The 22,036-nt window shown below is 43.0% G+C and overlaps 1 protein-coding gene across 8 annotated transcripts in view; it reads right to left on the bottom strand.

The window, feature by feature from the left end:
- Positions 1–4,901: 4,901 nt before the first annotated feature.
- Lypd6b (Ly6/Plaur domain containing 6B) overlaps positions 4,902–22,036 on the bottom strand; it is a 161,655-nt gene continuing 144,520 nt past the window's right edge. For 4 of the 8 annotated variants that reach the window (XM_039105382.2, XM_063284108.1, XM_039105390.2 and 1 more), the window contains 5 exons: positions 17,336–17,432; positions 13,890–14,041; positions 12,859–12,957; positions 7,898–8,028; positions 4,906–6,363 (listed from right to left, as the gene is read on the bottom strand). In XM_039105382.2, the coding sequence (XP_038961310.1) occupies positions 6,190–6,363; positions 7,898–8,028; positions 12,859–12,957; positions 13,890–14,004 (519 nt within the window). In that variant the 5' untranslated portion in view covers positions 14,005–14,041; positions 17,336–17,432 and the 3' untranslated portion in view covers positions 4,906–6,189. Of the gene's footprint in view, positions 6,364–7,897; positions 8,029–12,858; positions 12,958–13,889; positions 14,136–17,335; positions 17,433–22,036 lie in introns of all 8 variants that reach the window. The other 4 variants (XM_039105384.2, XM_039105387.2, XM_063284110.1 and 1 more) reach the window with 2 other exon arrangements.

Genomic DNA, 22,036 nt, shown 5'->3' with positions numbered 1-22,036 from the left:
AGTTTTTAGCTGCTCCAGATAAAGTTTGAATGCACAAAAGGCAATAATTACTCAGTCTTAAAGATTTATCATAATAACACAGGAATTGTGGCTGTGTGAGGACGAAATGGAGGGGGAGTGGAACTTGTTGCTCAACTGGGATGGCACATGAAGCCACTTCCAGGGTCATTTTGTAAGTTATTCCCACTGACTGCACGACACAGAAGCACCCCCCCATCTTCCGTTCAAGAGAACTGCAAGTAATAACCAACTGGGACGCTCACTCTGGGCCAGGCGTGTACGATGGCATGGCAAAGTCGTTCAAAGCTCGGCTGCTTGTAAATGCTCGGAACAGTGCTGCAACATCTAAAGTTCCTCATTATATCAGCCTTGTGCCTTATATTTAGAGATTTCCAGGCAGCAGACATCAGGGTGCCCTTTGCCTGTGCTGTTTCCCTATTCAGCCATGCCAGTCTCGTTTACCACTTCCCCCCTCAAGGCAAGATAGTTTTCTCTTAGCTGGAGAAGAGAATGCTTATTAGGATTCTGTACATGTGTCCTAGGAACTGCATCCCGCATGTTCCCGAGCTGTCCTTGCGTTGTTAGCACAAACACTTACCCACAGCTGACAAGAGACATCAAACTACCATAGGTAATTGCATTTCCAGAGCAGTAGATAACGAAACTGGAAAAGACTTGGCCTTGGCCCTTGCCTCGCTCAGAAAGCAGATTAGTAGAATTGTGCTCCCCCCCACCAATAATGAGACAAGAAAGTTTGGTCTTAAACTATCTGACTCTTCCCCCACCCCACCCCACCCCAACCGTGAACTCTTACATTTTAAAACATGCTCCTTTACATCATGATCTTATTTAAGCTTGAATTATATTTCCACGTAATTAAACTCGCTGTTCATTTTGAAATTTTGCATTAAAAAGAACATACAGATTGCCAGGCAGAATGATCCCACTGATCTATTACACCAGTCAAACAACTGCAGGCTGCCCCCAGGTGAAGGAGGGACACTTGCAATTATGATCGAGATATTTTTTGCCTTTCTTCAAATGGAGTTCTAAAAGTACAGAGAGATGGCTCAGTGGTTAAGAGCATTGACTGTTCTTCCAGAGGTCCTGAGTTCAAATCCCAGCGACCACATGGTGGCTCACAACCATCTGTAATGAGATCCGATGCCCTCTTCTGGTGTGTCTGAAGAGAGCAACAGTGTACTTATATATAATAAACAAAATAAATCTTTAAAAGTACAGGCTCTGGAACAGCTAAGAAAACATCTTCTCAAAGCGGTGGTGGACATTTAGACTTACACTGAATTGCAAGAAAAGACCCATTGAACCAATATGGATTTACCTAACTTAAGCAAAATCCTGCATTGTTCCTATAATGTACCCCTCCACTTAGCTAAAGCTTAATTTCTGTCTACCGCCTAAGGTCGAAAAGGACATCCTCAGGGGCATGTGTAGACAGCGGACAAAGATGTGTTCCTAGTCCATTAAGAAATCCTGGTCTGAACTCATTAGTTAAACCAAGGTCGCATACATTCAGGACTCACTCTAGGGCTAAGTACTGATTTCAGACTAGATTCGCTTGGAAATCACTGGTTGAAAATCAGCACCTGCTAGTCAACCAAAACAGGAAGAAAAAGAACATATTCGAGGCTTCTGCTTTTAAAAGGTAGCACCTCCATTTCACCTTCGCCTCAGCATGACAGATGGGGTCCCCGATGTTGGAGTCCTCCTGGATGTTTCTGAGTCATTCTCTTAGCACACTCTCAGTAAGAACTCAGGACAGACTGTATATTCGAGGAATGTCTTCTGCACCTCTGTGCTTTTGCGGGTTTCCCAGTTAGTTGTACTGCTCGGCACATGTGAGGCAGTGTGGTCTCCGAAAAGTGTGATCCAGACTACTGGGGGAGGGACGGTCCTCTCATGGGATGATTTAGGAAGCGCTGCACACAGTCATTCCCCTTGCAAGTTAACAGTGCACACCAATCAGACAGTGCTGAAACTGCAGTCTGCGGACACAGCCTCTGCTCTCTTTTTGGCTGTGTGCTTAGGCAAGTCTGAACAGTTTTGGTGGGCTCTGCTGTCCATCTCTAGTTTGCTGGCATTGCCTGAGCCATCTTGACAATTGCCTCTGTATACAACAACTTCTGCACATGGGGACCAGCAGATGTTTATGGCTCCCCACTCAGATCTACTGCTTCCTGTTCCCTCTATGGTTTCCTGATTGGTTCAGGTGTCTTCCCTCCACCATGCACTACATATTCTTGAAGGACCGCTAACCGCCCGTTGGCTATGCTAACCTGAGGGTCACTAGTCCTTGCCTGCTTCTGTTTCACTGGGACCTCAGTGTAAATTTTCATCTTCCCAAAGTGTTTTCAGCAGTTTGCCAGATACTAAGTGGACAGTATGACCTATGTGTGGTATCTACTTACCAAAAGACTTGAAGGACATGATCGATCAAAGGAATTGGACCTATTGGATCAAGGCCATCTTGAAACCTAGTTTTCTCCTGGACTTCCTGATAAGTGAAGCAAGAAATTCATTTGTGCCAATTTGAGGTTCTCTTAACCCATCATTGAAGTCATCCAACAGACACAGCCACTTAAATACAAAGACCCTAGGCCTGCCTCTGAAACCTTATGGGAATCTGTCTCCGGGAAGTGCTTGCCTCATTTTGCCCAGCCTCCATGAAAGACACTTGCACTGTATCTGTTTTTTGATCTTCCTTCAGCCTCTGTGCATGAGTTCGCCTTCCCACTTGATTCACACTTTGTCTCTCCACCTCCATACTACCAGGATCCACAGCTGATGGCTACAGTCACTGTCATTTACTTGCCTGAAGGTACAGCACGCTGCCTCTTTAGCGTTATCCCAGCTCTCAGGCCTCTCAGGACCACTTTGAACATGTTAGTCCTGCCCTGTCAGTGTCTGGCAGGTTCTTCCAAGCCTCTTAGCTAGAACTGATTTTCATGAACTAAAAAGGTCCTTTGCAGGGGTCTAAGCAGGATGTGATGTCTTTGTCCTGGAATTCCACAGCCTGTGCAGAGGTCCTGTGTCTTTCCTCCCCTTTCTTATGAACTCTGTTTTACCCAGGGAATGAATGCTGGAATGCAGACTTCTTGAACCATAGTCCCTGGAATTTCTGATTTCAAATTTCACTCAGATTTGAATTTAAAGAGAATTTACACAATACTGGGAGTGGAGGGTGATTGCCAAACACCCACCTGTTATTCTTAAGATAAGCAGTGCTTACCTTAAACCATGCTTACCTCATACCTGTGTCCTCCTCAAGTTAGTTCAGCTTCCAGCCTTAGCATCTCATGAACTACAAGCCAGACAATGAAGAAGAAGGCTGGAGAAGAGAATCGTGAAGATGCAGGGTGAATGGGAAGTATGCTAATGACAATGAGCTGTTTCATGGACAGTCACAAGACTGAACCTAGGCATCCTCAAATTACAGCAGCCATTTGTTTCCTAGCTTCTTTAACCCTGCACATCGTGGTTCCTCCTCTTCTGCAATGGTTTATACTCTGATGTTCAGAACAGTCAACAACAAATAAGGCAGAAAATGTCCAAGACCCAAAGATCATAATATATTTCTGCTGGCTGATAGTCTACCAGTAACAACATTTGGCTTAAGCATGAACTCATTTCTTACATGTGCCATACATCTCTCCATAATGTACTACCTCCCAAGGCTAAGTTTCTCAGCAGTTCTCAGTTTATGCTTCGAGCTGTAAGCACTTTCTTTCCTCCCCTTTCTTATGAACTCTGTTTTACCCAGGGAATGAATGCTGGAATGCAGACTTCTTGAACCATAGTCCCTGGAATTTCTGATTTCAAATTTCACTCAGATTTGAATTTAAAGAGAATTTACACAATACTGGGAGTGGAGGGTGATTGCCAAACACCCACCTGTTATTCTTAAGATAAGCAGTTGTATGCAAAGAAAAAAACAATAAGAAATTAAATATCCTGATGGCAAAGATTAAACTTGCCCCATGGAGCTAGACACCCCTAGCCAGCAGGAAGTAGTCTAAAGTTAACATTGCCCCCTTTCCGCTCTATCCCTTTTTCTCTCCTATCTAGTGTAACAGGGTTGAAAGAATGGAAAAACAGTAGAGAAGGGTAGAAGAAAAAAGAACTCACAAAGTAGCAAATCACTGGCTATAATGGAACCTGCAAAAACCACAACTTTCTCTTTACTCAGTCTTAACTTCTTATAGGTTAGGGGTCAGAAAGCTTTTCCTGTACAAGATTCTTTACAGACGAAGCCATCTCTTCTGCCCCTAGCTATCCAGGATTGAAGGCAGATAAGTCTATGCAGAAACAATAGGGGTGACTGTGTTCTAATAAAATTTTATTAACAAAACTAGGTGGTTGAAGGGATTGGATTTATAAGCCATAGTTAGCCAACCTATGTCACAGATGAGCCCAAGCAAGGACACCATCACCAGTGGGTTCTAATAAAGTAACCATCTTTCCAATGACCCATGTTGGGGACGGGGAGACATTCCTTTTCAACACATAAAAGAGCAGAAGTGGGAGGGAAAGAAATTGAGATTCAAGAAATAGCAAAGAGATGTTCACTTGACATTCTGAAGCTGTGCTATAAACGGGAGAGGACAGCAATTCCAAACATTTCATTGCATATTTAGAGTTCTTCTGCTGGACTTGACATCCAGAGAAGAGTAGGTGTCTGGACTGGAGAAAAGAACTCTTTGATTTCTTGTGAGTCTTGGTAGGCTGCTGCTGGGGGTAGACGTGATACAGTGACATCTAACCCCCTTGGTCAGGGAAGTTTCCTGACTTTCTCAATGCATTCGTTGTATTTAGTCTTCCTGAACTATCTCTTCCCCCACATCCACCCCCGCTAAAAGGAAAAACCAAACAAAAACAAAAACTAAATCACATCAGCATAAAATTTTATTCTTTTAAACAGCATGTATCACCCATGGTTCCTGGAAACACAAATTTAATGACATTGGTAAATGTACTTCATTAGAGGCCTCCACATTGTCAAGAAACACACAGCATGCATTACACTATATAATTCAAAGGTTTGCACCCCACCCCCAACCATCTCATAATTGGCAAATGGAATCATAGAATTTTAACTGGATATTTCCCTCCTACAGCTTTTTCATCAACTAGGTGGTTAGTATGTACTATTGTTTGGATCTTGACTGTTACAGGGTTAAAGTTTTGGTCCTCAGCCTACTGATGCCATTAAGGAGGTAATTGAACCTTTAGGAAATGGGATCTAGTTGGAGGATTTAGGATGTTGGGAACATGACCTTGAAGGGTATTGGGGAATCTTATGTGCATGCTCTCTTTCCCACCTCTGCTTCTTTCTTTTTTTTCTTCCTTTCCCTTTATAATGAAGAATTATTTATATGGGTGTTTTACCTGCATATATGTTTGCACCACCTGTCTGCAGTACTCAGAGGCCAGAAGAGAGCATTGGATCTCCTGGCATTGGAATTATCAATTGTGAGCTCCTATGTGAGTGCTGAGAATCAAACTTGGGTCTTCCAGGAGATCAGTCACTGCCCCTTAACTGCTGAAGCATCTCTCCAGCCCATCCTCTCCCCCTTTCGAGTTTCCATTATGAGTGGCTACTTGCTCTCCAACACAGGCCCCAAACTAGTATATACTGCAATCTCCAAAACCGTGAGCCCAAACAAACCATTTATCTTTATAAACGGATCGTCTCAGGTACTTGTTAACAGGAAAAGAACATTAACACAGTAAGGACTGCTTTCCCGTGGGCAGAAGGGTTACATTTCAGAGATGCTCTGAGCTAGTCACAGAAACCAGAGAGTCTGACCCAGCAGCCTCTGAGGGAGTCCATGAGGTCAAAAAGTCGTTCCAGGGGAAGGCCTGGTCAGGCCAGGGCTTACTGTTGCTGTCAACGATACTGGTCGGATCCCCTGTAGAGCTGACAGAATGCAGCATCCGTAGACCAGGACACTGGAAGTTACGTAGTCCTCTTGGTTCCTACCAAGTCCTCATGCCCAGTGCTGTGACCCCATGCAGGAGCATTTCAGCAAAGCAAACCTTTGCCTTCTACTTTGCAGTCCAAAGTATCTTCTTTATCAAGTGCAAGATGGACCTTGGCTCCAGAGTCCGCTGGTCCACTCTTTCTGTGCTTTACATTGATGGTCTCTGCTTCTCTTGGGGACAGCAGCATCACAGCAAGGGAAGCATGAAGAGCCAGGCCAGCACTGGGAGATAGGATCTGGGGACATTGGAGACACTGCTGCCAGATGTCCTCTGCGCGTGCATCACCGCAAAGACTGCATTTGTATGGTTGGTGGGCAACTCTACATTGCAGATCATTCCTTCACAGCAAGACCTACACTCCTGTGTACAAGGAGGGAAGAGGAATAGGTTTGAAGAGCAAGGAGGAGGAAGAAACAAAAACCAAAATCAAAGACAGGTGCCGGAGTTGGTGGTCCAGACTGTGCATTGCCCTGTCTTTGGGTACTCTTCCCTGCTGAGCAAAGGCTATTCTGAGAGTCCTCATCCTAACTCTTGAAGCATCTGTGTCAAACCCAAGCAAAAACAGGGCAAAGAAGGGAAACTGAGTTAGACTGTCCCACTGCCAGATCTTGACAGATTCATTAGAAAACAATGAAACCAAAGCGAAAGTCAGGAACCTTCTGGACTTGTTGGGTCTCTTTCTTAGTATTACTTGTTAGCTGATAACGGTGACTTGCCACTGTCTGTGCCCTCACCTGAGTTCCGATATGATTGCAGTGATAATTCGCTAAAATAAAAATAAAATAAAGCCCCTTTCTTAAGAGTGCTTTCAAGGGAAGAAACCTGGGACCACACTAGTGATACATGCCTATCCAGAAGCCATGATTTCATGAACTGGCCACTCATACAATTTTCCAGGCCAATGAGGCAGCAGAAAGGCAGTAACCCCACACACAGCAATGAACGACTGTCCAGCCAGCTGCCCATCAGATTTACCCAGGGGAAAGTTTTTATTTTACTTTTCAAATCTTGCTATGTAGCCCAAGCTGGCTTCATACTCACAATCCTCCTGCCTCAGCCTCCAGAGTACTGGGATTACAGAAGTGAGCCACTGTGCTCACCCTGGGTATCTTAATTCCCTAGACCTCTCTATGAAGTTCCATCTCAGTCAGTCTAGGATGCTCCCTTCCAGCCTTGTCAGCTCACCTCACCATTGCTGCCCACATGACCCTTGCATGACCAGAGCCAACAGCCACTAAGTCAGAGTCAGTGACTTACATGCCACATTGGATTCTAAAATCTCATGAAGTATATTTTCAAACCGCTTCCCCTCAAACTTTAGAATTTCTGCATGTAAGAGTACATTTTTTGTTTAGGATGATAGAATGAAAATATTAAAGAGACGAATTGATCTAATACACATCTAAATTTATCTTATTCTCTTAGACTCTTTCTCCTCTAAGCAGAGACGCAGAGAGAGACAAAGTTTCAATTGTAAAAGCTATTCCTGATTTCCTTTTTTTCTACATTCTAGTTACTCCAGGATGAGGTTGTGGTGATTTTTGGCCATGAACAGAGCACACATCATCCAGATTCCAGTGCTCCCTCCTCTCTGAAGGATGGGTTATTCTTGAACTTCCAGCATGGACTTGAGACTATTTGTGCAAGTTCTGAAGCCCAGAGTTTAGCTCTAGAGCCGGGAAATTAACATTCATTCTTAGTCCCATTATTTCTTCTTGAAGACAGAATATCTTCACATGTCTGCTCTCCTCTTTGGCACTGTAGTAGAGTCTTTTTGTCAGAGTACACACAAACCTAGCATATTGCTTCCCCTCCTTAGTTTTCCCATGATGCATAGCTTACCACCATCACCATGAAACCTGGGAAAGTAACTCCATGCACACATAATCTTTACCGTGTGTTCCGAATCTCGGCTATGTCGGCAGCCAACAAAATGACATTCATTTTTAGAGGCACACTTTTTAGTGATGGACGTACTTCTTCCGTGGCTGGTGAAGTGATGAACTGTCAAACAATACTGTGTTTCTAAGGAAATTCAACAAGAATAAGAACAATTTTATTTTCCATATTGAAAAAAAGACCCCTTGACCATAATGCCAGAAGAGAGTAAAATCAGAATAATCTTAAGGCTCATATGTGAGAAACTTAACAGCAGTGAATGCTAGAGTTTGTGAGTGGTATTTCTGCCAAGACATCAGCTTCCAAAGTACACATGTATTTTGAAAATGAATATAAATGGGTATCCAGTTCCTTTGGCATTAGCTGAAGCTGAGAAAAATGTGCAGAGTTTTCATCAATCCTTGGGTTTGGTAATTGAATATGCAAGTATTTATGTCCCTACCCTGCCCTTTCTTCTTCTGAAGCATGTGTTTGGGAACTCTAAATTAAGACAAAACCTGTGAGCACAGAAATACAACATGTCTGGAAACGTGGTGCCTCAGTCATCATTTGCCTCTTACAGACTGTGTGCAAATGGGTCTCCAGCTACATCCCAGGTCACCCTTCTTCCTCATCTTACTTATTCAGATTCAAAACCTTCCAGCATGCCTGACCATTCCTCAGCAATGAACTCCACTTTTCCTGCCCTCTCCACTTCCTGTCTTCCTGTTTCCCTGCCGTGTATAGTTAGCTCATTTCTACATAGTTATCTTCACTGCTTTAACCATCCATTTTATGACTTAGCATTCTTGTCAGAAAGTGGTCCCTATGGCATCATAGTATGCTCCATTTTAGTCCTGTGTCTCCTTGTTGTTACCAAAGACCATGGAAATGCTTGTTAAGTTTTTCTCCATGGATTCCAAATAGCAACTGACTGGCAGAAAATGGACCAAGATTGATAAGACAGAGTTCCTGTCACAAGTAAGTCTTGTTCGATCTTTTAAGAACATTGCAATTTTTTTTAATGAAATGTTAATACATGCAGTGGCATTTTGATAACTTTAGTATTGTTTACAATGGCAAATACATACAAATTCAAATTTGATATAATATTGTATATATTGAAGTACTCCATATCTTCTGTGTTCATTCATTCAGTCCTCACCATGAAGCTTTAGAAGGCCATAGACCATACTAGCATTCTTTGTTGTTGTTATTGTTGTTGCTTTATACAACATCTCATTATGTAGTCCTGGCTGTCTGAAGCTCTCCCCATAGACCAGGCTGACCTAGAACTCACACAAAGATCCTCCCGGCCCTGCCTCCCACATGCCAGGGTTGAAAGTGTGTGCCACCATTTTGCCCACTGTCATACAGGTAGAAAGGTCACATAGGTGTAAGGTAGAACGCTAACCAAGGAAGGTGTCGAGGATGTGCTCTGAAGCAGTACACTTGCCTGCCACCCTGGATACTTGTCCTTGAACTAGACAAAAGTAGCTGACGTTGGAGTCTAAAGGAAAGGGAGCCATGACATGTTTTGGAGAAGGCATTTAAATGTATACTCCAAATCAGAATAAATGGAAACCAACCGGTGGTTGCTTGTGTTTATCCAAAACACTGTACACAACCCACACATGAAAGTAGCCTCTACCCAGTCAACACAAACGCTGCTGTGAATGAAACACGAAAAATCCAGGTTGTCATGTTGTGCTCCACAGACGGCCTTTTAACAACACTGGCAGACCACAGGTAAGGCTTTATGGAGAAAGGGAAACCTGAGATGACTAAGATCACAGCTCCAGGCTTACTTGCCGAAGATGAACGGTTGACTATCATGTTCCTAAATAACAGCAAAGGGAAAAATAGGAAATGACACCTCAGTTATAATTCCAGATGGTTAATGTCTTTGAGACTTCACTAATGGGTGAGCAAAAAAGTGAGCTCTCATGCTGTGATGGAGGGTGTGGGGCGGGGGGAGCGGGGGCTGCCATTCCACACTGGTTCCTGTTAAGAGTCTGCTTCTCAGGTGGGCTTGGCAGAGTCAACTAAAGCTGCCTTTGCTGTTGCTGATACTGTTTGGGAGTGGGAAGCTACCCTTTCCTCTTTTTGCTTGTCTATGGTTCAAAAGAGATGCTAATTGGGCTGGAAGGATAGCTCAGAGCTTCTTGCTGTTCTAAGGGAGCTGGGTTTAATTCCAAGCACCCACGGGGAAGTTAACAAGCATGTATTAACGCCAGTTCCAGGGGATCCACGTGTTCTTTAGTCTCCTGGGACTAGACATGCATGTGGGGCACAGACATACAAAGAAGCAAAAATACACACAAAATAAATTAATCTCTAAAATATTTTTAAGTAAACAAAAGAGATGATATTCTAAAAGCCAGAAGCAGATAAAAGGCTTGGGTTAATAAACCACAAATTAGAGCATTATACACAAACATAGTAAGCAGACTTTGAGAGGCCATTCAAAGAATCACATGACCCATAAAGGGAAGGCCAATGAACAGGTAACCTTTAAAGCTCTTCTAACCAGTCTACTTGGTTTTCAGCAGAAACTTAAAGCAAATAGTTAAAGAATTATATTGACCATCTGAAATAAATTAAGAGAGACAGTTATCAACCAACCTTAAAACTTGAAAACAATTGTAACCACTTTCTTCCTGAGTAGATTTAAGGTCGACACTACAAGATGGAACTCATGCCTGGTTACTATTAACTGGGCTAAAACCCAGTGGCTAGCAAGGTCCTAGGTCCTAGGAGAGAACCTTCTGCTATTTTCTGCTAAATGGACATAGTAATGAATTACCCCTAAGTTCTTACCTTTATATTCATAGATACATCTCCGAACCCTCGTCAAAGAATCTTACTTTTACAGAACAGAGCAATTCCTAGAGAGCCACAGCTGGTCAGTGTGCAGAAGATAAGAATGTGGAACGCTCGGTGCTAAAGGGGACAACTGTATCACGGCTCCTACTCCCAAGGCTCAGGGATCATCATGGAGAAGAAAGGGACAGAAAGATTTTTAAGAGCCAAGAGGAGTTGGTATCTGCAGTAAAACAGTATTTGCCGGCCATGACAGGGCCATTTGTACTCATGAACTCACAGATGCTGTCACTGCACACAGAAGACCCGCACAAGCTCAAACCAAACAAAATCCTAGAACAGGCAAGGAAAGGACTCGTGAAACCATACTCCTAGCTGAGGAACTAGCAGCAACCGATGGCTCTTCAGGTTTCTTCAGGATGCGGCCCCTGAGAGGACACTTAGGATCCAACAGTTTGTCCTTCATCCCTCCCCACTAACTGGACTCAGTGGGTTAAAAAAACCCAAAACCTTAAAGTTGAGGGAAAACAGAGGTGTGTGTAGGAGAGTGAGATAAGGGAGAAACTGGAGGAGAATGGAAAGGAGAGGATTGTTAAAATGACTTATATGCATGTATAAAGTTCTAAATAAAAAAATCCTTTGAAACGCTAAGAAAAATATCGTGGACACACGAAGGAAGAGGCACATAATCACAGTGTACAAGCGTGTAACAATGTAAGAGCACTACTCTACTGAAATGTAAAAGGACCTTAAGGAAAAATGATTCTGTTAAGTCCTTCCTCTAGAAAAAAAAGATAAAAAAAACATTGACCATATGGATGCTATAGGCATGAACATTTTAGCAGTTATTCTCAGTAATACATCCAGTAGGATATTTTTAGAGGCTTGGGAGAATTCCGTGGGTTTCCTATATCTCCAAAAAAAAAAAAAAGAGGCCATTCTCCTACTACAAATACTGCAAAAGAAACTCCCACAGATTCATGCTAATAGACCCAAACCAGCAATTTCTAATTCTGGAAGTCTGTTCTGCTATTTGTTTCTCTTATTTCATCTGACAACCTAAAATCAGATCAGCCCCAGTCTCATTACAGTTCCCTCAGTTCCAAAGTCCTGGCAGCATATTCTCTGTTTCACTTCCAACTTTGTATGAAAACATTCCATTTCTTTCACAACTCTATTTCTACCACCTGCAGGGAGTTGCCATCTTCCAACCAAAAGCTATGACAGTCCCCACTTGATGCATTCTTTGACTCTTGTGTCCAGCTGCCCAGCAGCAACGCTTCAGACCACAGTCCCCGCATTGTGCATTCTGACTTCCATACTCTATCAGAAAAAGAAGTCTCTTCAGGTCTTTCTTTGCACCTGGGCCTCTCTTGGTTTGTTCCTCAATCTCCTACTATGCCCCAGTGACCAGTCTCTTTGTGTGCACTGAAAAGTCCACTCACCTATTGCCTCTGGAAGCTTCTACATTTGAGATTTCTTTTTCCTGGCACACTTTTCCTTCAGGCTTCCTTCTCTTGCCCATTCAGGTCTTTGTTTTAATGTCTATGAGAAAAGATTCCCCGTGGTCACCTAGCCAAAGGCATCTATCTATTCATCTTTCACCTAGACATTAGGAGCAAGGCACTGGATTGGGCACTGGAGATGCATCAGTAAACTACCAAGGATAATCAGATGTTTGTTAGGGGAGTGAATGAACTCCCTAAGCAACAATGAAACTCTAGAGTAGAGTACTACCCTTTCTTTGCTTTAAGCCAGTAAGTATGACTTTCCTAGGGTATCATTAAGCATCGAGCATTTCTGGAATTGTTTGAATGCCTTAGTCAACACTGTGGTTTCTGTCTTCTTGATAAACACCTTTTAAGAAATCTTTCTTCATGATGCATACAACTGCATGCTGAGTGTGTGTGTGTGTGTGTGTGTGTGTGTGTGTGTGTGTGTGTGTGTGTGTGTGTTACCCATCCCCAGGTTCTCTCAGGATACTCTGGCATTTTGACAGTCTTTCACAAGAAATCTGGGACCCCATTAGGATCCAATGGGCTTGTGTTGGCATACTGATCTATAATCTAAGACATCTCCTCCAGCTAAGGGAAGGATTTAAATAAATAAAGTCACAAAAGAATCTAGAAGATTCTTCCAAGCTCAGATACTCACCCTGCGGACACCACTTGTCTTCTGCCCATCGATTGCAGTTATAATTATCCCCTGCATTTTCACAAGTAAAACACTTGAAACTGTTTGGGAATGGCGTGGCTTTAAAAAAAAAAAGAATGAAGTAAAGTCACAAGAGGACAAAAATTTCCCAACATCAAAAGCACAAAATTCGCAACTTTATTAGGTGAAACAAAACTCATAAGACATCCTTCTCTTTGGAATGGCTGTGTCCCAAAATAAAATGGCTCCGCAAGCTAATTTGAAAGATTCATGGTATGGTTCTATTAGTATTTTATCTTCTGAAGTAAGAGGGGTTGAGACAGTAGGCAAGGATGGGAGTGGTGTTTGAGATTATACAGCAAATACAGACACATAGACATATACGCATAGACATGTGGAGGAGCTAGACAGACACAGATACTTTGGAACATTCTGAAGAATACCGAAAATAAAAAGTGAAGAACAGCAATGATGTACACCTCATGTGGGGCTAGAATAAAGACAGCCCCCATCCTGGTTGTGCATCGCCAGCACCAGTAAAGCAAGAGGAGAGGAGAAAGGAAAAGAAGAACATGGCCCTCCTCTCATCCTCTGGGTTACTATTTGACTACTACATTAGTGACAAAACTTGGATGCAGCATTAATTGTGCATAACAGTAAAGAAGACCCAGGTCACACTTTTCCCAATTTCAAACACTCTGATGAGTTTTCAAAGACTGTTGATGTCCCTTTGGAAGAATGACTCTATCATTTATTCAGGAAATTCCCATAGCCAATCATCTCTGTTGAAGAAATCGACAAAAATCCCTGAGCTTCCTCTGCCTTGCCATGATCTGAGACCGTGCTGATAGAAGGCTTGATTGCCTTTGTGTTCTTAAAGGAGAAGCCTTGTGAGACGGTAGCAGTAGGCCAATCCATTCTGAAGAAGAGAGAGCCTTTCCATCATAGTACTCCCATCCCAGCAGAAAGGGGTGGTAGATGGAAAGGGGACACCAAGGGAATATAGAATGAGGATCGCAGCCCCTACTTACGGTCGAGAGGGGGCCTCACATTGTAGAAGTTGATGTTCTTAGCAAACACCCAGTTTTCTGAGATGACCAAGATCTGAAGGATGGTCACGGCTAGAATGTGGCAGAGGAGCAGCATTCTGAACTCCTTGACTGGGCAGGTCAAAGTCGTGTGTCTGCCATGAAAACACGGACTGGGTCAGCTCATTTGGTTTTAGACGTCAACAAGAGGTATGTTCTGCTTCTGCACGGAAAGGTCAATTATTCCACCTGTCAAAAGGGTCAGTACCACACATATCATTCAGATCGAAGTTAGGTTATTACTGCCTTCAACTGGCCTGATAAAATTTCAACAGGACATTCAGTGTTCCTCTCTGTCTAGGAACACAAGCTATACCAGGTTCCTACTGACCTAGCTATAGCAGGTTCCTCCTTTGTCTGGGGATAATATCGAATCAGGGCTCTGCTAAATGATAGGATTTTCTTCTTCTTCAATCAACCCTGGTTCCTGGTTTATTTACCTGGAGTCCCTAAACCACTTCTTTCTGAAATCCTTCCTCCGAGTAAACAGAGGTATCTGATAAATCTTGCAACTCCATCAAATCCTGAGAGAAACCATGAAAGTAAAGCTAGGGGAGCAAATACTGACTAAGGCACAAGAAGTCTGGACTAAAGTCTCTGCTGATCCTAGAGTTTATAGGTGCAGAGTAGAGAAGGAAACAGCACTTGAGGCGCCAGCACCCCGCCCCCCATACACACACATGTCACATTGGGTGCAAGGATAAATCACCAGGATGCTTCAGAGGAAGCAATAAACGTGGGGTACTAGAAACAATATAATGATACTCCTGGTCCACAAACATGATTGACCGTCTTCGTAAGGGATTGAAACTCAAAGGAATGACAGACGTGCACACCGTGCTGAGTAAAGGGCATGACCTTTTGGGACCCCATACAACCCACAGGCTCTACCCTTTGAAGTCAGCCTCGTGGGAGTAGCTAAATCTGCAGACTCATCACTGAAAGGTTGTCTGGCCAGAGAAAGGTGAATGTGGGCTGCAGAAGACAACGTACAAACTTGGAGTCCAAAGGTTCAGGTGCTGGGTCTGCTCTTTATTAGCTTCCTGACCTTGGGCAAGCTCTTTAAACTCTATTAACCTCAATTTCCTCATCTGTAAAATGGCTTAATAATACCCACAACCCACACTACCCACACATTTGGATAATTGTGATCATCAAATACAGTTTCAGATAGGATCACATAGCCTTGCGTGAATAAGATACACATAATAAGAGTTCTGTGGAAACGCTAGAGTTCAATAGATTCGGCCAGACTCATTTTCTTCTTGCTGAATCAACTATTTCAGTGGCTTAGGGAAATTTTCAAAGAAAACTGCTTTAATATCCACATACACATACATCATGGTTCCTCACATTAACTTTTTGAAGCCAAGGTACTAGTGTGTGGATTCCAGAATTCTGCTTCTTCTCTTGTGGTTTTTGCATGTAAGTGACATGGAAACAAGGGTACCATACAGAGTACCAGACAAAACACAGTAGCAACAACCTTCCTTCCCCACAGAGGACCTTTGTCAAGACCAGACGGAGCCACTAAGGATGTAGTCAGTGAAAGAAAACACACTGGTAAAGAATTTCTAAGAATACCGTAAGGCTAAACTTTTTCGATTTTGTTTTATTTACATCAGCACATAGACCCAGAAATACTAAATAAATTGTTTTGCTAGTTCATTTTAATAGCCAAAATGAAAATTTTAGAAGTTATTCTTATGTAAATATTTCATTATCTGAAGAAATAGCCAACTCCATTATCAAATCAAGTGGTTATATTGGAAAATAATTGTTTTGTCTATTCACACATCTAAAGTGGTCCATCCCCCAGTTACAATGAATCAATAGCCAAAGGTTAGAACCCAGTATCCCAAGAGAGACTCTTTATAATGGGGAGATGAGTTCTTTCCCCCTCAAACCTCAGAATGGCTGTGCTCTAACAGAGATCCACAGTGTCTGCATAATATGGGAAGCCTCCTAAGATCATGGATTTCAGATGCCCCTGGTCTATACTTAGATTCCCTCTCATCACTGAAGCTGCAGGACCTTAGATGAGCTTCTGTATCTTCCCAAGCTCAACTTCCTCCTCTGTAGTACAGTCATAACACATAGCAGTTCTGAAGTGGGGTATCCAGGACTTTGTGGCTGTGAAGACAGAAGCGGAGTGCTGAGCCGAAGTTGAAGCTATGTTCATTGAATGGGTTTCTGTTGGGTGGTAAACAGCATTGGCTCAAAAACCTGTTCCAGACCCAACCGTTGTGATGCCTGATTCAAGTTTATTAACCTCTCAGTAACACAGATTTTGCGCTATGGATTGGGAGTAGTAATGTTTCCTTGTAGACATAGGAATAAAATTGGCTAAAGCACATATGACATTTGAATTATTTAGTTGGTTATGTGCCTGGACTTTTGCTAATTCTTGTAAGCATTTACAGTTTAAAATTTACAGCTCAAAATCCCTGGTTTCCCTAAAGTATTTTCCCTTTGAAACCAAAGCTTATTCATTCATTCTACATGTCATTATTGACATCCTCTAGGGGTCACACATTGTTATTCTTGACTTCTGAGTAATGCCCTTTCTTTCATGAAAACTGCGTCTTAGAGGGAAAGAGCAACGCAAGAGCGTATGTAATTTCAAATTACACAGTTATAAATGCCATGAAGTCAAAGCAATAAGGTGATACCTTAGTAGGAGGGGAGGGGTTGATTATATATGACAGTCTGCACATACCTCTCTGAGTAAGCGACATTTGAGCAGATGGATTAAATGACGGGTAGATAGAAACTAAACCCAAAATATAAAGAAAAGCATCCTAGATCCTGTGGAAGTCCGGAAAGCAGGTCTGGACACATAGCTCAGTGGGTAAGAGTAACTACTCGCTGCACATGAGGGCATGAGTTCAAATCCATATGAAAAGTCAGGTACCATACATGTGCCAGCTATACCCTACATGCATGCCTGAAATACGGTGTTGTATAAATGGAGATAGAAAGACTGACCGGGGTTGCTGACTGTCGGTCTAGCTCCTGGTCTCTTGTGGACAGGAAGTGAAGAGTGATACAGTAGGACCCCAATTCCCTTATCTGGCTTCTGCATCACATGCAGGCATGAACACCCATGCACACACAGGCATGAACACCTATGCATACACAGGCATGAACACCCATGCACACACAGGCATAAACACCCATGCACACACAGGCATGAGCACCCATGCATACACAGGCATGAACACCCATGCATACACAGGCATGAACATCCTTGCACACAACTTATACACATCCATGTACACACACACACACACTAAAGTGGGTCGTAGCAGGTGTGTTTCAAGCATTCAGTGTATTGGTTTGGGAAAATAGACAGCTAGTGGATGAAACCATATTACATAAGCACTTACCATAAAGATCCGGATCCAGGAAAATCAAGTTGAACAAAACCGCAAATGTTTTGTGTCTGTTGAGACATTCCCAAATCCCTTGTCTTGTTTGTTGTTCCTGGAATAAAAGGGATGAAGCCATGGTGAAGGCAGAGGAAAGTGGAGTTCAGATCCAACAAAGAGTTCTCTGAAAAGCTCAAACTACTGAATGGAGCTCGAATGACCTGGTCAGCAAAGCGCTTGATGAGCATGATCTCTAGCACCCATGTGAAAAGCCAAGCAGGGCAGAGTGTGCGTGTGTGTGCATGTGTGCCTCAGTGTGTGTGTGTGTGTGTGTGTGTGTGTGTGTGTGTGTGTGTGTGTGTGTTTACAATTTCATCTTGGGAAGGGGGATCCCTGGAGCTAACTAGTCAGTCACCCTAGCCAATTAGTAACATCCAGGTTCAATGAAAAATCCTATTATCAGTAAGACTGAGAAACTTGCTGTCTGGCCCTCATAAACACAAGCATACTTATACACATGTATGTACACCCCCCCCAACACACACACAAATACAAAAGCAAACTAATAGAAACCTAAATGAACAGTCTAAGCCTAAGACTTGCTTTTTGGATTCTCCATGCTTTAAAGCAGGACCGTAGAAACTGGATTATTACCATTGTGCAACTGGGGAAACTGAGGCTCCGAGGCAGGAGACTGCCACTGATCTAATAAGTTGCCCTTCAAACTTTTCCAGATGGTGCCTTTTGACTATTGGTGATACACAAGACCAAGAGGGTTTGCATTCCAGAGAGCTTCATCTACACGGCCTAAATGTATTTTCCTGTTTACTTCAAGAAGAAACAGCAAAGCCTTATTCTAGCCATATTCTCCAGAAACTGAGATTTGCCTGACAAATGAGGAACAAACTAAATAAAAGTGTCTTCTATTTCCTGAGCAGGTTTTACAATGTATTACCACACACTGTCTCCTGAAAAAGTGTCTATATCTTTTTCTGTATACAGGCTTCTGTTACCACGACTGTTTTATTTTTCATAAGCAGATGACATTAGGGTAATGAAGAAGTAAACGGTTAAATAGAGTGTCCTGGAGCTGCTGTGCATTGAGAATCGTTGCACAGAGCCTCTAATACAAGATATATCTGTGCAGACACCGCTGGGCAGGTACTCACTGCAGTCCCTGGCACAGGCAAGGTTACAGGGGAGCTTGTATTTTGTTCCCTGAGGGGGTGGCGGCCTATAATGCGTGTTAGAGTAAACCAGGCTATTTTCTCCATGACCGTTGCACAGACTAATGTTGCTTCTCCATGTAGGATGAGGGGTAACCTGTGAGGTGCCCAAAGTAATTGGTAAAACTGTGTGCGTAGATATATCTTGCTGGGCGGAGGAGCTCAAACTGTTCTGAGACCCACATAATGGTGAAAAATGCAGCGTAGTGCTTCAGAATATAGCTGTAATGATTTTGCTTCCTGCGAGAGTGTCCTTTTACTCTGACACTAAGACAAAAGCTCCACTGTGCACCACAGGATATATGTCTACAAGCCTCACACTCGGTGGACTCTCTAAACGTCTTTCTCCAAGAGAGCTAATACTGTTCTCATCCATGTTTCCCAGAGACAGGCTTGGGCAGAACACCATGTGTGCGTGCGGGGCTGGCCTTCCCTGTGTTTTGAGTCCCTTCTTCAGATGATACACTAACTCGCTCCAGAATGCAAACAGTTTCTCTGCCAGGGGAGGGGAGAGATTTCTTTGAGGCACATTAGTAAAGATACCGGAAGCAACTCTCAAACATTCCAGAGAATGGCAGGTAGCCAGATTTGTAAGCTAAGGAACCCCCTCCTGAGACTGGCCTATACCTGCCCAGAATAAAAGACTTGATTCATAGGAGGGCATGCGGTTCAGAAGCAGGACAACTTCCCAGGCTCTTAATCATGCCGTCTTCTTCTGAAAAGCTGGTGGGGACCTCGAGAAGCAGCATATAGCCGACAGCTTTTGAGGCAGTAAAAAGGCCCATATTAAAAAAATATTCCCTTGATGTATGCTCAGCACACAGCACATACTCGGTAAATATGTTTTGGAACAGAACCAACATCATTATCTCTGACCTGGACAGAGCGTCTTTCGTAGTGAGTCAAACAGAGGCATCTGCACTAAGGAGCTGGCTGGGCATCCAAGGCTGTTAAATGACGGACTCCCAAGAGAAACCCATAGACCAAAGTGCAGCGCACTGCATTTCTTATGGGATTCCTAAAACGTGAATCAGCAAGCACGGGAGTACCTTCAGCTGCTAATGAAATAAACGAACAGATAATTGAAGGGAAGCAGCCCATCTAAGTCCAACATCCCAGTCCACACTCACATCCACACCTCCCTGCAAGCACCACTCACACTTAATAAGCCTGGCTTCCCTTGGAAAAAGGACTGAAGGCCAAGTGGAAATTCGAAATGGGTGCTGAAATTTTATTGAGGAGGGTATGGGCTGCTTCTGGCTGGGAAACCAAGGTGGTGAAAAGAGACGTTCGTGGCCCTATTAAATTTTGGAGGAATGTCATGGGATGTGCCCTCTACCCACTTCCCCACAGAGGAGCTGAAGGCTGGCTGCCGAGCCTCGCCAGGGTTTGGGAGCTAGTTTCCAGGCCTTCAGTTTCTAGCTTCTTGGACCGTTTGCTCTCTATGTGACATAAGATTTGTGGAGGGTTTCTGCTTCTCCACATCTTGAAAGTTCGTAATTTGAAGTCACACCCTTACAGCAATGCTGAGTGCTGAGTGCTGAGTTTAAAACAGTAAACAAGAAAGAGCAAATCCTCAAGTTCCCACATATTTCTAGTAGGAAAAGACAGTATGAGCCACTGAAGTTGTGGCTGACAACCTTCGAGGGAAAGAAAAACAACAGCCTGAGCTTCAGAAAGACCCAGAATAAAGTTCCGGACCTATATTTATTAATCAGGCAATCACAGGGCTAAGAAGTATTGTCCCCATTAGTAATAAGGAAAGTGGGCTGAAGTTGTGCTGGTAACTTAGGTTGTGGGTCAAATTAAGAGTAACTATTAGTACATAAACTATTTTTATTTAACCTTAAGAATCGTAAGCACCAAATTTACCATCTTCTCCCCCCCCCTCTCTCTCTCTTCCTTTCCTATTCATGTCATTACCAGCAGACTAAAGATCAGATCAAGAGATACAATTGTGCAAACTTACTTGGTATTTGTCTCAAGTGGGACAATGTTGAGGTCTGGGAACTAACATCTTAAGAGGACTCAGAAATCCCTCCTATTACAACCAAGTGAACCTCGCCCTCCACTTCTAATAAAGTATGGTACTGATGGAGGTAGATTAATGGTGAATTCCAGCTATGCATTAGGACTCAGAAATGTAATATGGTATTCATGTAATATTCTAGATTCCCATTATACTGCTTTAAAAATAAATATAACCGAAAAGGTTTTCACCAAACTCAGGATCAAAACCTCACAGCAGTGACCTTTCTAAGCATAAAGCTGGAAATTTGGTGAAGCCAAAGATGTAATTCTTTATCTGTGGTATGTAACCAGATTCTTAAAATAGCACTAATGATAGATAAAGTAATTGCATTATGCAAATCAGTTTAAATCTAATTGTGAGTCAATATATGACCAGTAAGTTTGAAACTCAGATACTTTCTAATTTTAAAGTGTGATATCCCAAAGAGACAGAGAGAGAGAGACAGAGACAGAGACAGAGACACAGAGAGAGACAGAGAGACAGAGAGAGACAGAGAGACAGAGAGAGACAGAGAGACAGAGAGAGAGACAGAGAGAGAGAGAGAGAGAGAGAGAGAGAGAGAGAGAGAGAGAGTCAATGTCTACGTGCATTTTATGGGGTCACTTGATTCCCTAAACCAGGCTGTAAACGCATATCTACAACTCTGTTTAAGAGAATGGATTACCAATTAGCCTAGTTTACTTTTCTGCTGCTTTGATAAATACCAGGAACATAAACAACTTGGGGAGGAAAGGGTTTATTACACCTTAAACTCCCAGGTGACAGTTCATCACTGAGGGAAGCCAAGGCAGGAGCTGAAGCAGAGGAATGATACTTACTGACTTGGCCCTCATGGCTTGTTCCACCTGCTTTTTTGTATATGACCCAGGACCAACTGCCCAGGGGTGGCACCCACTCACAGTGAGCTGGGGTCTCTCACATCAATTAATAACTGAGAAAATGTTCCACAGGATTAGCCTACAGGCTAATCTAATGGAGGCATTTTTTTCCAGTTGATCCTGGTTTGTGTCAAGTTGACAAATGAAGCAACCAGTGCACCAACTGTTTACAGCACCTACAGTTGCTGGTGGGGAGAAGAGTAGGAGCCCAGGAGTAAAACCCCACTGTCCTGGGGTTTTATGTCACTAGCCATTGTTTACAAAGCCCCTGTGAGCTCAATTTCATTGTCGAGTCTCCACCTGAAAATATACCATACAAGCAAGGGTCGAGTCTGTAGATCTTCTGAAACGGGAGGACATTTAAAAGCCAACAGTAAACTGCATGCTCTGGCAAAAGAATATTGTGCTGACTTTTGCATAGTCACAAAATCCAGAACAGATTATTCAAAGAACTCTCTGGAAGCTGACAAGCTTATAAAAGCAGTCCTAAGGAAAAAAAAAACTCTGTATCTTGCATATATAGCAAAGTTACGGTGTGTCACTTGCGCTATAAATCGTCACTATTACTACTCGGAGCAGAAGG

This window comes from Rattus norvegicus, chromosome 3 (assembly GCF_036323735.1).
Source record: "Rattus norvegicus strain BN/NHsdMcwi chromosome 3, GRCr8, whole genome shotgun sequence".
Classification (NCBI taxonomy): Eukaryota; Metazoa; Chordata; class Mammalia; order Rodentia; family Muridae; genus Rattus; species Rattus norvegicus.
The sequence above is the reverse complement of the archived record's forward strand: the minus strand, read 5'-3'. Positions and strand labels throughout refer to the sequence as shown.